A 14347-nucleotide genomic window follows, 5' to 3' on the forward strand; every position below is an offset into this window, starting at 1 on the left:
AGAACTGAGTTCCCAAGATTTATTCTGTGTAGGAATACCAATGGCATGGCACTTACTGAGGATCTGAACTGGAGTTCATTTATTTTTGTGGTCATGAAAAACAAACTCCGAAACCTCCAGTTTATGAAGATAAGAACTGAACCAATATTTTGGTGTTTTTAGGTCCTACATGTATTTTTTTTTAATTCTTTGTTAAAACCTGCTCTTTTCTGACTTCTTCTATGGGAATATTCTTGTTGTTCCGTGTCGTATGTATGGAATGCTTTTCATAAAGCATTGTGAAGTCAAGTGAAAGTTTTATATGAATGAGACCTGATATGTTAAAATAATTATTTTTTTAGTTTTGTTTTTAGCATTGGCCATAATGAGGGTGTTGGTACATCAGAGATATTGCTTTCAGAATAACCTTAAAAAAACTGTGCCCAGCTCACAGATTTACTAATTCATATTCCCCCTTACATTCATTTTACTGCCATAGGTTCTTTTTTGTAATTAATTTTTATGGTTTTACCAACTCGCAAACCCTTAGCTCTTAAAAAGACTTTACCTTACACAATACAAGTATTTTATTATGCCATGAAAGTATGCCGTCATAAAAAAGATTTGCTGTCAGTGAAAGAACATGGACACATACAGTACATCACAGAAACTGGAAGAAACTGATTTGATTTTATGTAATAGAGTTGCACAGATTTGTTAATCAATAGAAAGATAACTTGTATGTGTTATGAGGACTGTCATTTGAAAGTGCCTTTTACAATTGAATGTGCAATATAGATCAAACCATACCTTTCACTCCACAGCATACCTGTTATGCTGTTTTTTCTTCTTTCTTTGTCAGTAATAAGACTCACCTTGGCCAAAATTGTTGCTTTATGTCTCATAGACCTTATGGTCATTTTGCCTTGAGTTCATTCCTTTAACATTGTATAATTGTATTATCTAAATATAATTATATTCCTTATATAGTCCTTACATGTACATGCTGAGATGTAAAAGACAACAGTCTTGTGCAGTCAGAGGCTACATGCTTGCAGATAACCTCTGACAACAAATGGCACAAATCTAATCTGATTTTTCCCTCTTATTTCCTTCTCCCACTTTCAGGATGATTTCTTTTCAGGAGTTCCTGGCATTTGAGTCAGTGCTGTGTGCACCAGATGCCCTGTTTCTGGTCGCTTTCCAGCTGTTTGATAAAACAGGCAATGGGGAGACAACTTTTGGTGAGTACCTCTGTATATAATAATGAGCACGTCCCAAGTACTCTCAAACGTATGAGTACTTGCGCAGCACAATATGAACATTAGATGCCTTTTAAATGTGCAGCTGACATACGCCACTCTCTATAATTATAAATTTAGCAGGATATAGACCCACTAAAGAAATCGGCAGATATTTGTCCAATGTATCTCTTCTCAGCGTCTTTGGGCTTAGCAACTCTGCCATGATGTGAAAAATACTGTGCATCTCCTTGTTATAAAAACTAGAGGATTACAGGTTTAGAAACAAAAATAAAATTAAAGCACAGGAGCCGCCTTTAAAAATTATATTGCACTGCACTTAAACTGGCGGTCTAGCACACTGCCTCTCCCACTTTCCTAGACGATGCTGTTTAGCTGTTTATGTCATTTTCTCAGGGACGTACTCAGACCTGAGTCTCAGTGGGTAGTCCGGGACTGTTGTAACAGAAAAGCATCCCGTCCTCCTGCTTGTTGTCTGTTAGCCTGATCTGCTCAGGTGGAAGGCCTCCAGTGAGATCCAGGTTGCTGTTGTTAGTGGCGTTGGTGGACCAGAATATTTCAACCAGTATGCCGCTATGGTAACGAGGGACACTGTTCGTCCTTTGGACGAGTTAATCTAAGATGCAGACTACTCGGTCATTAAAGAGATCAGGACACTGTTAGTAAGAGAAGGGGTGCTAATCCCCGTATTTTGACTAAATTCCGTTCTGAGCTCACTCTTTCATGCGATGCAAATTATAAAGTATAATGTGCAGCATCCACCTGGATGATATATATAGGCATATAAAGGTTTGTGTACACAGTGTAATGTGTAAAATTTCCATTTATGTCTACATTTTCGCTTGACTTCTTTTCAAAGCAGTGCTAATCGGGCCGTGTATTGAGAGGCAGTGGACTGCTTGTTGTAACCAGGGCACTATGTACAGTCGCGGTTGAGTCAGTAATATTTGCAACTGCTAATTTGAAGGGGTACTGGTGCAGAAGTAAAAACAACAGGCCAGGAGGTGGTGTTTAATCCATGTGGGGTACTATATAATATGAGACCTTGCGGAGTATAGGAGCATAAATGGCTCTGGATCCAAGTCTTTTTGAATGGTTTGTGCTCTGTAAAATCTCTATATTCGTCTCTTTGTTTGCATGTGATCTTGTTTTCGATAGTTTTTTACTTTGTTCATACGAATTCTGCATTGTTGCCTTTTCTGGGGCCAAAACTTGATTCTTAATTTAGTAAAAAATGTTCAATGTTAAATTTTTGAAGAATAGTGTTTAAGTTCGGCAGTTTTTAGAAGCCCTGTGATGTCTGATCAATCTGCGGTATGAAATGTCACTGATGATACTGTCTCTTGAAAGTTTCCAGGCTATACCGAGACCTTGTAACAGCCACTGGAAGATTTGTTTTAATACACACAATCATTAAAGTTAATCTTTTTTTTTTGTTCATGTCATTTTCTTTGCCCGGGAAAACTCTAACATTTCAGATTCTGTGCTTAAGATACTTAAAAGAAATTTCAGTTGCCTAGAAGAAAAAAAAATTACAATGGGGAGAAAATGTCAAAGGTTTTACTGAGGAAATGAAGTGCATGTTTGGCATTTTGAGAATCAAATTAAAATGGGTTCCCCCTACTGTCCTGGCAATGATTTTTCTTCCAAACGTGAAAATCATTACCAATGGCCCTTGGTTCGTATTGAGAAGGTACTGTAACAAACACAACATATAATTACATGCGTTTTGTGCCTTTTTTAAATTGAACACCTTAACTTGGTGTACTAGAATCAGTCTTCATTAGCTGTTTTAAAATTACGACAAAAAGATGGTTATAAAGGACAAATCAATTGGTCAATTAATTAAAAGAATCTAACCCAGATTTAGGATGTGTCATTACTTAACTGTTCTTGTTTTAAACACACTGCACTCATTTATTTTCCACACGCCTCTACTTGTTTTTGATACATTCTCATGTCATATATGAACTGCCTTCATAAAAGTTACAAAATAACTAAAAAAAGCTGTCTTGCAAGTTGGAGGGTGCCATTAACATGACTGACTAAATGATGAGAGTTGTTCTGCTGAGAATACGTGGTATTTGCTTCTGTGGGAATACAGGTTGATTGACATGCTTACCTTAATGGTACAAAGTACTAATGTGAAGAGGAGGAATTGTGGGATTAGGTATTTAACATGCGAATCCCAGATTCTGTAATTAATTTAGATGACCTTATTTTGCCTTGTCACTAGTGTTGCATGTTTATCTACCACCCAACTTTATTTGAAATGCGATGAACTTTAGCACAAGCAGAAGCGAAAAGGAAATATTGCTGTAATTGTTCTAGTCAGTGGGGAGTATGATGATTACAGCTGATTTTATGCACATATTTAAATTTTCAAATTTAAAAGCTTTAATTAAAAATATTTAATTAAAAGACATTTGGGTATTATAATTAAAAAAGGTATGCTGTTTATTTGTGCTTTTTAAAGGTTAATGAATGTGCTTAATGGTACATTGAAGCTGTGTGAAATTAGAGAGAAGATCTATCCAAAGCCGGAAAAATAGAAGCAGTTTAGTCTGAAAATACTTTTTCAGTTAATGAAAAGAACTATCTCCATGTTTGCATGAGGTTACTCTGGATGCTCTGGTGTTCTTCCCAGTTTCCAAAGACATGCTGTGTATGTTAATAATTGGTGCCTCTAAACTGTCCCTGTGTGCTCTTGGCTGTGTGTAGCCTGCACACACAACCTGCTGTCCCATCCAGGGTGTATTTCCATCTTGACCCCTGTGATTCAGGGTAGTCTCAGCATCACTGTGACCCTTGCCCAAAATAAGCAGCTTTGGATAATGGGTAGGAGTTTGTATGGATGAAAGAGCTAACCAAAGCCTGTGTAAAAAAGAAAAGCTGTTACTTTTTGAAAAACCAATGAATCTTTTATAGTACTGGTTCGTAATACAACAATACTAACAATATATCCCAAACCTGCAATACAATACATTGTTGGTTTTCACGACTTACTCAATACTCTAACTGTGCCCAAATGATGAATTGTAATTGCGATATGCAATCTATAATTTATAAAGCTGGGATGTCTTGGAGTGAATTTTATTTTTCCAAACTTGAAATGCTATTCTGAAAGAACTAATCAAACGTTATTTGAAAACTGCTTTGAATATTTTTTTCCAAGCTAGACATTGAAAGAGAAGTTTCAAAAGATTTAAGCTTCTATTCTTACTGTTCTTAATAGAGTAATAACAGTCAGACAGAGTTATAATAAACTTGCTGTATGAAATCCATACTGCTTTGTTTGTACATCAGCCAACAAGATGAAAAAAAAACAACAGAAAGCTTTGCTTTTTTGTACAGCGTGTTGACAAGTACATAAAAGCTGATAATATAAATCCAGGGGCTGAAATAACTCTGCAGTGTTGCTCTCTGTGGCAATACTGTATATTTACTACCTCATTAAAAAGGAAAAAGCAGCTTGAGCTGTCTTGTTTTAAAGATGTATGGCCAGGGCAAAACTTTCAGACTTAATTTCGATAGGTCTTTTAAACACTGTGTATGTGTTCATAATAAGAAACAGATTCATATTTTCAAGATGTTTTTGTTGTTATTTTTTACTTTGTTCCCTTGTTAAAGTGTTGCATGAACTGAAATAATATAGCTGATAATATCATTTGTGCCTGAATAACATATTTCATTATGTTTTTATATGTTGTATGTGTGTTACAATAGCAACAGCATGTGTTGTTACATAAATAGAAAGTTGCTCTAATGCTAACACTCATGTTTGTTTTTTTACTTAAAATGTTTATCCTGCCATTACTGCATGTGCAGAGCATTATTCCAAACCATTCCTGATTTTACTATGGTTTCAGCAGTGTGGTGCATTGTGATTGTTCAATTTCATTGTTTTAGTTCTGCACTCAAAAATTTGGCCAAAGCCTCCAGCACTTTGTAAAATTGTTGCTTTAACCCTAACAGAGGACTTTGAAATTTGTGGTCCATGTACACATGCATAAAGTTAAGAACATAAGGCTGTAACCAAAAAAAGAACCCCTTGCCCGTTCAGTTTTTGTCAGCCCTTTGCTTGAGGCTGTGCTTTTTTCAGTGATCCTAGAAAGCAGTAGGCAGATTATCTAATATTCTTTCATAGTGACACTTATATGACAAACCTTGCTTTTAAATAACCCTACAGAATTCAGTCGAAATGTATTACGCTGTTCTTTAGAAGTCTTTATATTGTTTTGTTTTTTGAATGTTTTTTGCACGTTGTGTACTAAAGTTTATCTCTTTTATTTTAGCTCATAGTTTTTACTTTATTGCTATGTTGTTAGGTTATAAAGAGTAGCGTTTTAGGTTCATGGATCTGTAGAGTCCAGCCGAGCGCTAATGATTTGTCTGATTGGCATTGGATTGACAAAACCCCTAACAAAACTCAGCTGCTTTCTTATAATGGATCTAAGTGTAGCGAGGAATAAGTGATATTAATGATGTGGGACGCCTGACACTGAGTTATAATTAGATTTGATAGGTAAAGGTGATGGATAAGCTACTACAGTGATTCATATCGGCTGCACATTCAGAGTTTACCTTGAGTTTGTGTGTGAGTTGTAAATATTATAAACGTCATTGCAGCTTTTTATCCCTACTGTTCTTTACTTTTTCTCATTTTCTACCATCAGTTTATTAGAATTGTAACGATTAGTATATACAGTAACATACTTTTAGTACTCTCTGTTATTAAGTTATATCATTTGTCTTTCTAATAAATATTCCTTCCTGTGATGATTGTTGTACTGTGCTATATTTCAAATTTTAAATCTAAAATGAATTAAGTATAAAAAGAGTGGAAGTGAATCTGAACATACAAAAGGAATTGCTTCCATGATAGTTCAGGTGGGTAGCTGCGTCAGCATGTGTAGGCTGCAAAGGAACAAGTAATAGGTTTAGTCCTGCAGAAAAAAAGAAGAAAGAAAACACAACGATGACACCTGAAGAAGGCTCCACGGCCGAAACGTGTTTTCTTTCTTCTTTTTTTCAGCATGGAATAAACCTATTACTTGTTCCTTTGCTTCCATGATGTCCATTATGTATAAAGTGATTTAGGAAATGATATTTATTAATTCAATGGATACAACTGGGTGGAGCAGCCTGGCCAATATGACTACACATCTGGCTGGCAAATTAGACACTGTGGAAGGTACGATTAAGAGGAAAAGCAGCATATTGGGCAGCAGAAAATAAATGCCTTGATAGTGTCTGGGGAAACAAGGTATTCCAGACCTGTTTGGCAAGCTTTAAAAAATCTGGGTTTGGTAAAAGGGAGAATGTGAGGCATGCAGCTGTCTCAGATGGGATGCAGAACTGCCAAGACTCATGTCCGCTTCACTGTGGAGAAGCTGCTACAATGATTCCACATATCTTATATTCAAGGTCTATACCCAGATCCAGATGAGCATTTCGAGTTAAAGGTGTATGGAAAGGGTAATGGTTTCAGTGCCCAGTGGAAACCTTTTGTCTGTGTTTTTTACAGTTTCGTCACTTTAAACTGTACTTATGGGCACATAATGCTAAATCAGTATTCATGACATGCAGCAGTTGTGGTGTGCATTTGGTACGTAGATCTGAAATTCAGGCATCACAATTCATAGCCTAAGGGAAGTCTGGATGTCATTGTATTGTGTTTTAGTTTCAATTCTCAAATGATTGACTTCCTCAAAAAATTTGCTTGTTAATTACTGCGTTCCAGTAGTAGTAACCCACAATGCCAGGAATATTTGATACATGAAATGAATACTTCAAAAATAATGCAAAAATAACTCTTTGTTAATTACCTGAAAATGGTTTTCAGATTTAAGATACCGTACAATCAGGCAGTCATTTAAGAACAAGCCATGGGAATTAGACGGGGAATCCCGGGATGGTGTCTTTTTACAAAAGTATATGATTGAACACAAGAAAAGTAAAGTGGTTTCCTTTTGTAGGGTTAAGGAGACTTAAACCTTTTTTCCTGGACGGAAATCGTGGATTTGTGTTCTCTGAGCTCTGAAACGTCATGGCCATTTCTATAAAAGATTAATTGCTGAAAGCAAGTAAACTGGAATTGGAATACTGCATTTTAGAAGTGAGGCAAATTAGAATACTCTCATCTAGAGCTTAAGATGGTCTGAAAAATGAAATAGATGTATTATGCCATATGATTCAGAATTATGATTCTTCTCCTATATTACCTGTATTCATGACATCTTAATGGCTGAACAACCCTATTTTTAATGAAGCCCTTTTTTCTTCTTTCTTGTAGAGGATGTGAAGCAGGTTTTCAGCCAGACCACAATTCATCAGCACATTCCGTTTAACTGGAATTCGGACTTCATGCAGCTGCACTTTGGCAGGGATCACAAGAAGCACCTCACATACTCTGAGTTCACACAGTTTCTCCTGGTGGGTTTGCAGTTTCTTCCAGCTTGTTTCCTCTCTGAATCCACGCTAATGTTGAACAACTTGAATCTGTGCAATGATTTATCCGATATTCTATATTTTTGCACCTTTCTCATTTTTTTTCTATTTTTGTGTGCCGTGTGTTTTATTATTTTCCCTAAAGGCGAAGATGTTCACTAACATATCATTGTTTTCTCACAGCTTCTTGTACAGTAGTTGTTATTGCCAGCTGTGCTTCCTTCCATTCACTAGGTGCGCAAAAAGATCGATCTGTTTTTGTTGTAAATACAGACGGATTTGGTTTGTACACACTAAACCTAGAAGAGGTCGTGTTCAGTAGAAGTAGTGTGGGCCAAAACAAAGTTGTCTTGTGTCGGCTTCTCTCAGCACAATAACACATATTGATTTTGTTAGCCATTAATGAAACACTGAGGTCGTGTTTCTGTGGGAACAGTTGGCTTTTATTACATGACGTAATATTGTTACCAAATGATTCTTGCAACCAGGTAAAAGTTTTTTGTTATGAATGATATTATCAGTGGCTCGGCACCATTCCTTTTGTATTCCTGGTGTGTGAGCCATTTTCTAATATAATGTCTAGACCTGCAAACAGGCAGCAGGAGGTTTTGGACATGCCAAGTTTGCGTCTAGTTTTGCTATATTTGAGTCCTTTTTTATACTTTAGTTAAGTTGGACCAGATGGGTTTTTAAGCTTACTTCAGAAAATGTTTAGTCAGGACAGGCCTGTTCCATGCACAGGATTTCTATGTCGGTGTCAAAAAGGAAATGCATTTCTTGCTTTGTAAGGAATCGGTAGTTTAGAAATTCACCTCATGTAATTCTTTTTATATCAAAACAAATATTTGATGTAAATGTAACAAACACACTTTTTCTCCCTCAGTATACGCAATGAGCACTTTTTATAAAGGGGGCGCACAGTGTAATGGTAATGTGTCGGGACTCCTAAAAGGTGGGGTGTGGGTCCTAGAAACCAGGATGAGACGTTGTGTGCATTCTTTATAATAGACTTGTGCTGTTTCGAACCTGATGGGGAGACAGGTCCACGTGCCCTGTGTAGTACCACCAGTCCTTAGGCAAGCTGTCTGCGATTGAGCTAGGATAGTGCGAAAGATGTCATATTACAGATTGGATCAGCCAGATATACTGTACATCTTTACAAGGCTGCAAAAGTGTTCTAGATGTGAAAGACTCCAATCATTCTGTCATTATTGGTTGGACAGAAGTTGACTTGTTGTGGACAGGGTGCGCAGTGGTTAGTGTCACTGCCTCGCAGGTTCAGTCCCGGGCTTGGGGTGCTAGCCGTGTGGAGTTTGTATGTTCTCCCCGGGTTCATGTGGCTTTCCTCTGGGGGCCCCAGTTTCCTCCCAGAGATATACTGGTGGCTAATTGGCTTGTGGGAAGACTGGCCCTGGTGGGTGTCTGGGTGCCCGCCCTGCTTTGCCCTTGGAGTACCCCCTCTTGCACCCGTTGCTTGCTGGAATAAGCTCTGCTGGGGCTCTGAATCGGGAAGAGGCAGTTAGCAGATGACTGGATGGACATTTAATGATATTGAGCTGATTGTTCTTGTGCCAAAAACGTTCCCGTTACGTGTCTGAACCTTGTTATGGCTTCTTTATACATTGCAAAGTCTTGTCGACCACTTTCAGAATAATCTGGTCAGCACTTTTATCTTCACTCTTGTACAGCGCAGGCTTAAAAAAGTAAATCTCCCCCCTCAGAAATCTGTGACAGTTTAGCAGTGGACATGCAACACTCTGTGATGAAGTGCTGCACTAAGAGAGCTGGGTGTAGATGTCAATATGTAATATATAGAATAATAGGTAGGCCTTTCACCCATTCTGTCAATCTGTCACCACTTTTGCACCTAATCTGTTACACCTTTTTAACATAAGTGCCCACTGTATTGATAATTTATCTGTGCAAAAGGGCCTTGGTACTGGCCAAGTGTCTTTTTAACTTGATTTAATATACTGTAAATTGCACGTGGGTTCCACAGTTTTATCAGCATGTATGTTATTTAAATATTCAACATTTTACCGTACTGTATAAACAAGTAAACTTCAGAAGACAAAACGTACTAAATGGTTCATCGTGAATAAAATCTGTTCCATTTTTTAATATGCTCTGTTGTTTACCCTGCATTATTGTTAAAATATAAAATATAAAGCACTTTTAAAAATTAAAAAAAATACAGAGTAGCTTTAACGGACCAATTCCACAATTCCAAATGTCCTTTTGATCTGGGCACGTGTCACTGCTCTAATCTTCTTCTTCCCATGTTCCTCAATATCAAGCAGCAGACTAATAGCTGTTGTGGTCTAATGATAGCCATTTTGTAGTTTTTGTCATTTTATTTTAATAACTTTGCAAAACCACACTGAGTAATTTCCTGAGCTGACCTGTTATATTTAGTAAATTGTTTAACTGCGGTATTGTAGGTCTCAGTCTTAAAACAATTTACATGGAGCTTAAACAAACCTCCGTTGATCTGTGCTTTAAGGTGTGATTTAAAATGAGGGCACTGTGGTGAATATGCCCTGGGGTCTATTTAATTAAGGATTATGACATTTACAGTAAGCCACAGCTGCTGGCACAGGTACAACATGACTGCAGCTCCACCAACTGCTGGCTCAAAGTCACGGAGAAGAAAGATTGGGGCTTAAAGTTTGATGCTGTTGCCTAGTGCTTTGAGAATTTTACAAATAACATTTTATGATGATCATATTTGGAATCACAGCCTTTAAGGTGATCTGTGAAGTCCGTGAGGACTCCTCCAGAGTCCTCAGGTTTAGCTCTATTCCAGTGCTTTTCTCTGGGTGTCAGCACTTCGTACGTGGTGACTGACCAGGAAGTGGCACCGAGTGTTTATTGAGACCTTTTCACCACAGGCACTGCTCTCATCTTAGCTCTACGCAGCCTCTCGGTTCCGAAGCGCTCAGCGTTTGTTCCCAGTTCTAGGTCTCCGCATTTGTAGAAAAGTATCTCTTCTACTTCCTTCAGCATTAAGCTAGCATCCTCTGGAATAGCTACATCCATCAGGAGGCAGATTTGTCCTGTCTTATATACTCCTTGTAATGTTATACACAACGCTTGAGTTGGAGAACCAGTTAATCCTTATCATCCTGCCGAGCTAGTGTGTGAGAGATCTGCCTTGCATCATTCTCAAAGCAGTAACCATGTATATAGATCTGATCATTTATTTACCCAGACAAGTCAGTTGAGAATGCGGTCACATTTTCTTGGTGACATTTCTCAAAACAGGAAATTGTATTTATTGTAACTACAGGTTTTGTGGTAATTAGTGTCTTTTGATTCGCTTTCTTCACACTATAAATAAAAATATTTCTATGGAGTGTGCTATTTCCTCTCTTTTTACATGCTTTTGTGTTATTTTCACTGACAGTCTCTTTGTTCCAATATCAACTGCGCTTTGAAAGAAATGTTTGAAGGTTGAATTCTAGCCTGAAGAACCCATGCTCTGTGCAGTTAATGTTTTGATTTATGAAACCCTGTAATACCAGTCTGAGTTTTATGATACCAGTGTGTGTCTTTGACTCTGCAGGAAATGCAGCTTGAGCATGCAAGACAAGCATTTTTACAGAGGGATAAAGCCAAGACTGGAACCATCACAGCACTGGATTTCAGGGACATTATGGTCACAATCCGACCTCACATGCTGACGCCATTTGTAGAAGAGTGCCTAGTTGCTGTAAGTATGATATCTAACAATCGTCAGAACAAAAAATAAAAAATGCTAATTATTTCAATCTCATAGTCTGAATCACAATGTATATCATACAGTTTGTTTGATATTTTTTACCTGTCTTTGCTGCTTTCGTTATATACTGTACGTGTAGCCTGCCAGGAGACATCCACTTTATTCCTGTGTGTAGTCTTGCACAAAAACACCATTGATAACCATGATGGCTTTGCAATCCATCACTTTCTTTGGGTTCTTAACTGAGAGGTTTGGAAACTGGATCTGTTACAAAACAAGCTTTCCAAGATGATTAGAAATAAATGAAGCAAACAGTTCCTTGTGAAAAAGTATCTTAAGAAAAATCTGAAAATGTTACGTCGCTAATTTCTTCCTTTTATGAAGGGGGGTTATGTTTACCACTTAAATCTCACTAACGAGAACTGAAAATTTTAAAAAGGCCTTTTTTTTCAAACTGTCAGTTTGATTAATTTTCCTACGCTGGAACACACTGGAATTTTACGAGGCAGTATGAAAAAACCATATACAAGACCATGACCCTTGGATTCTGTTATACGTTATGCTGTCATTGGATTATGTGAGATTTTTTGCCATTACGGATTATATGAAATTTATGAGCTCTAGGGCCCTATATTCAACACATTTAAGTGCTTAAGTGGCCATTGGCCTCTGTGTGGATTAATGTACATGAGTGTTTGGAGTACAGGGCCCACGGAGTTCATGTTTTGGTGTAGAATATAATTAGTTGAGATGGGTGCTGCTCTGCAAGGGAAGGACTGCCCTTGTCTGTCCCGGAGTTTATGAGCATGTTGCCTGTGGATCCTCTGTGGGGCTCTCAGACAGAAGTAAGAAAGTTTGGAGTTCCCTGAAATGCATTCTTTAACGCTTAACTCATCACACATCCCAGAAAATGAGCGAGAGCTTACTAGTTATGTTATTGTTCTTAGACGTTCCTTTTTAAACCAGCGCCGTGTGTGAAGCCTGGACCTTTTTCACATGATTTCTTCAAAGGTTACAGTGCCATCTAGTGACCAGGATGGCTCTTTTTTCCATCTCTGTCCCCTCCCCGTAGACTGCAGCTCTTTCCACGTCTCGCTTGTATTTTCCATCACTCTGATCCGAGACGACATTTTCCATCACTGTCGCTCAGACAGCGAATCTAATACCTCTGTCCACGTTTGCCTCGAAAACTCCCATCAGTGAGATGAGAATGTGGCCTCCACACAGGATGCGTTCCATTGTGTGGAGAAAAGAAGTTGTCAGACTTCTGGGATTGAAATGCCTGCATTATTGCATTTTTGTTGTTTTTTTTGCCTGTTTATTAGATACCACATCACATAAAACATTTTAATTAAAACAGCGCTATAGCTTGGATCCTCTTAAATTACTACCGGTCCTGTTGCTGTAATCCTACATGTGCATTTATTTAGTTCCCTATAGGGTTTGAGGGTTAAGAACTCTGTTAATGATTAGCTGTTTGGTAGTTTTTCTGAGAAATATTCATGTTAAATGCAGGAATTCATTTTACGTGTCTTATAATCTTTGTAAGCATTTATAGTAAAGCCTAACGGTAACAGTACATTAAGGTATTTCTTTCAATATATTCTCTTTTTTTACAAAACCTCTAGGTTGCTGGTGGCACTGCTTCCCACCAGGTCAGCTTTTCCTACTTTAATGGCTTTAATTCTCTGCTGAACAACATGGAACTCATTAGGAAGATCTACACAACACTGGCTGGCAGTAGGAAAGATGTTGAAGTCACTAAAGGTTAGTAGCAATTTCTTTCTCTTTCTGTCTGATTGTGCCTGCTGGATGTTTCCCAAGGCACACAAGAACACATTCCCACATGCTCTGGTAAAAATGATGTCTGCGTTCTCTACACTGTCTGCGACGCATCCTTTGACCGAGCACGAATGGCTTGTCTGATCCATCCCGCATTTCTCTGTGGTCCTTGGCGTGCAGGTTATCCAGGGGTGGGGTAAAGTAACAGTGTGCATTTGAGAGGGCTCTGTAAAGTTTGCTAGGCCCCCTGCCAATTTGGCAACCTGTTAAAATGACCTTCCAGTGTAGCTGAAGATTTTCCTTAACTTGTACTGGCTATAGCACAAGCTGCGCTACAAGCTGGGAATGTGATGTTATCGGTCTAATCTGGCCTCTTCTACTGAAAGTTCCCACTGCAGCTAGGAGGCTTCATTAGTGGGGCCTACTGGGACTGATGCGTGCAAATTTCCACATCCCTTTCTGTCTCCTCCTTTCGCTGACCCACATCTGATTAGTACCTTATGTTTAGTGAGACAAACATTTCAAACACCGTGGTTTCCAGCCAGGAGGAACAGAGGGCACCCCTAGTGCCTCGTCTTACCTTATAGTAACCTGTGCTGCAGGGAGCGTGGCTGGGTTTCATTCGGTTGATTCGATGATGAGGTTGGCAGTGCAAATAAATGAAAGAGCATGAGGGTTACAAATGAGAGGAGGCCATTTTGCTCGTCCGGTTGCTAGTAGCTAATTGATTTGAAGAACTCGGCTGTGTTCTGAAAGAAGCTAGGGCATCGGGATCAACATCATGGCTGCTTAGGTTGTTTCAGAGACCTACAACCCCCTTGTGTCAAAATGGGGCCCCTATTAATGTTCTTCCTCATGGTTTTCCGTTTGCTTTGTCTGATATAATTCGATGGCTGTTTCATAGCTTTCTGTGTACAAGACTGAAAAGGTTCACTTCATTTAACCTGTTGAACTAGGAGATTTCTTTGAGTCTGGGAATGTTTCTCACTCTTTTCTGGACATGCATTCATCCACTAATGGGAAGTCATTTTTAGCAGCAAAGTTGTTCATTTCTTTTGTCATTTGTTATGCCCTGCTTTATAGCTGTTGACAGAGGCAAATGCATGGGATAAAAATGTAGAATTCATCTAAATGACCAGAATGAGTAGTCATT

At 38.4% G+C, this 14347-nt stretch overlaps 1 protein-coding gene across 2 annotated transcripts in view; it reads left to right on the forward strand.

Annotated features, from left to right (window-relative positions):
- slc25a13 (solute carrier family 25 member 13) overlaps positions 1–14347 on the forward strand; it is a 62102-nt gene that overhangs the window by 23210 nt on the left and 24545 nt on the right. For both annotated transcript variants that reach the window (XM_088600498.1, XM_088600497.1), the window contains exons 4-7: positions 1108–1223; positions 7537–7676; positions 11257–11403; positions 13041–13179. In XM_088600498.1, coding sequence (XP_088456624.1) covers positions 1108–1223; positions 7537–7676; positions 11257–11403; positions 13041–13179 — 542 coding nt within the window. The remainder of the gene's footprint in view (positions 1–1107; positions 1224–7536; positions 7677–11256; positions 11404–13040; positions 13180–14347) is intronic.

This window comes from Lepisosteus platostomus, chromosome 12, assembly GCF_059453375.1.
Source record: "Lepisosteus platostomus isolate fLepPlt1 chromosome 12, fLepPlt1.hap1, whole genome shotgun sequence".
Classification (NCBI taxonomy): Eukaryota; Metazoa; Chordata; class Actinopteri; order Semionotiformes; family Lepisosteidae; genus Lepisosteus; species Lepisosteus platostomus.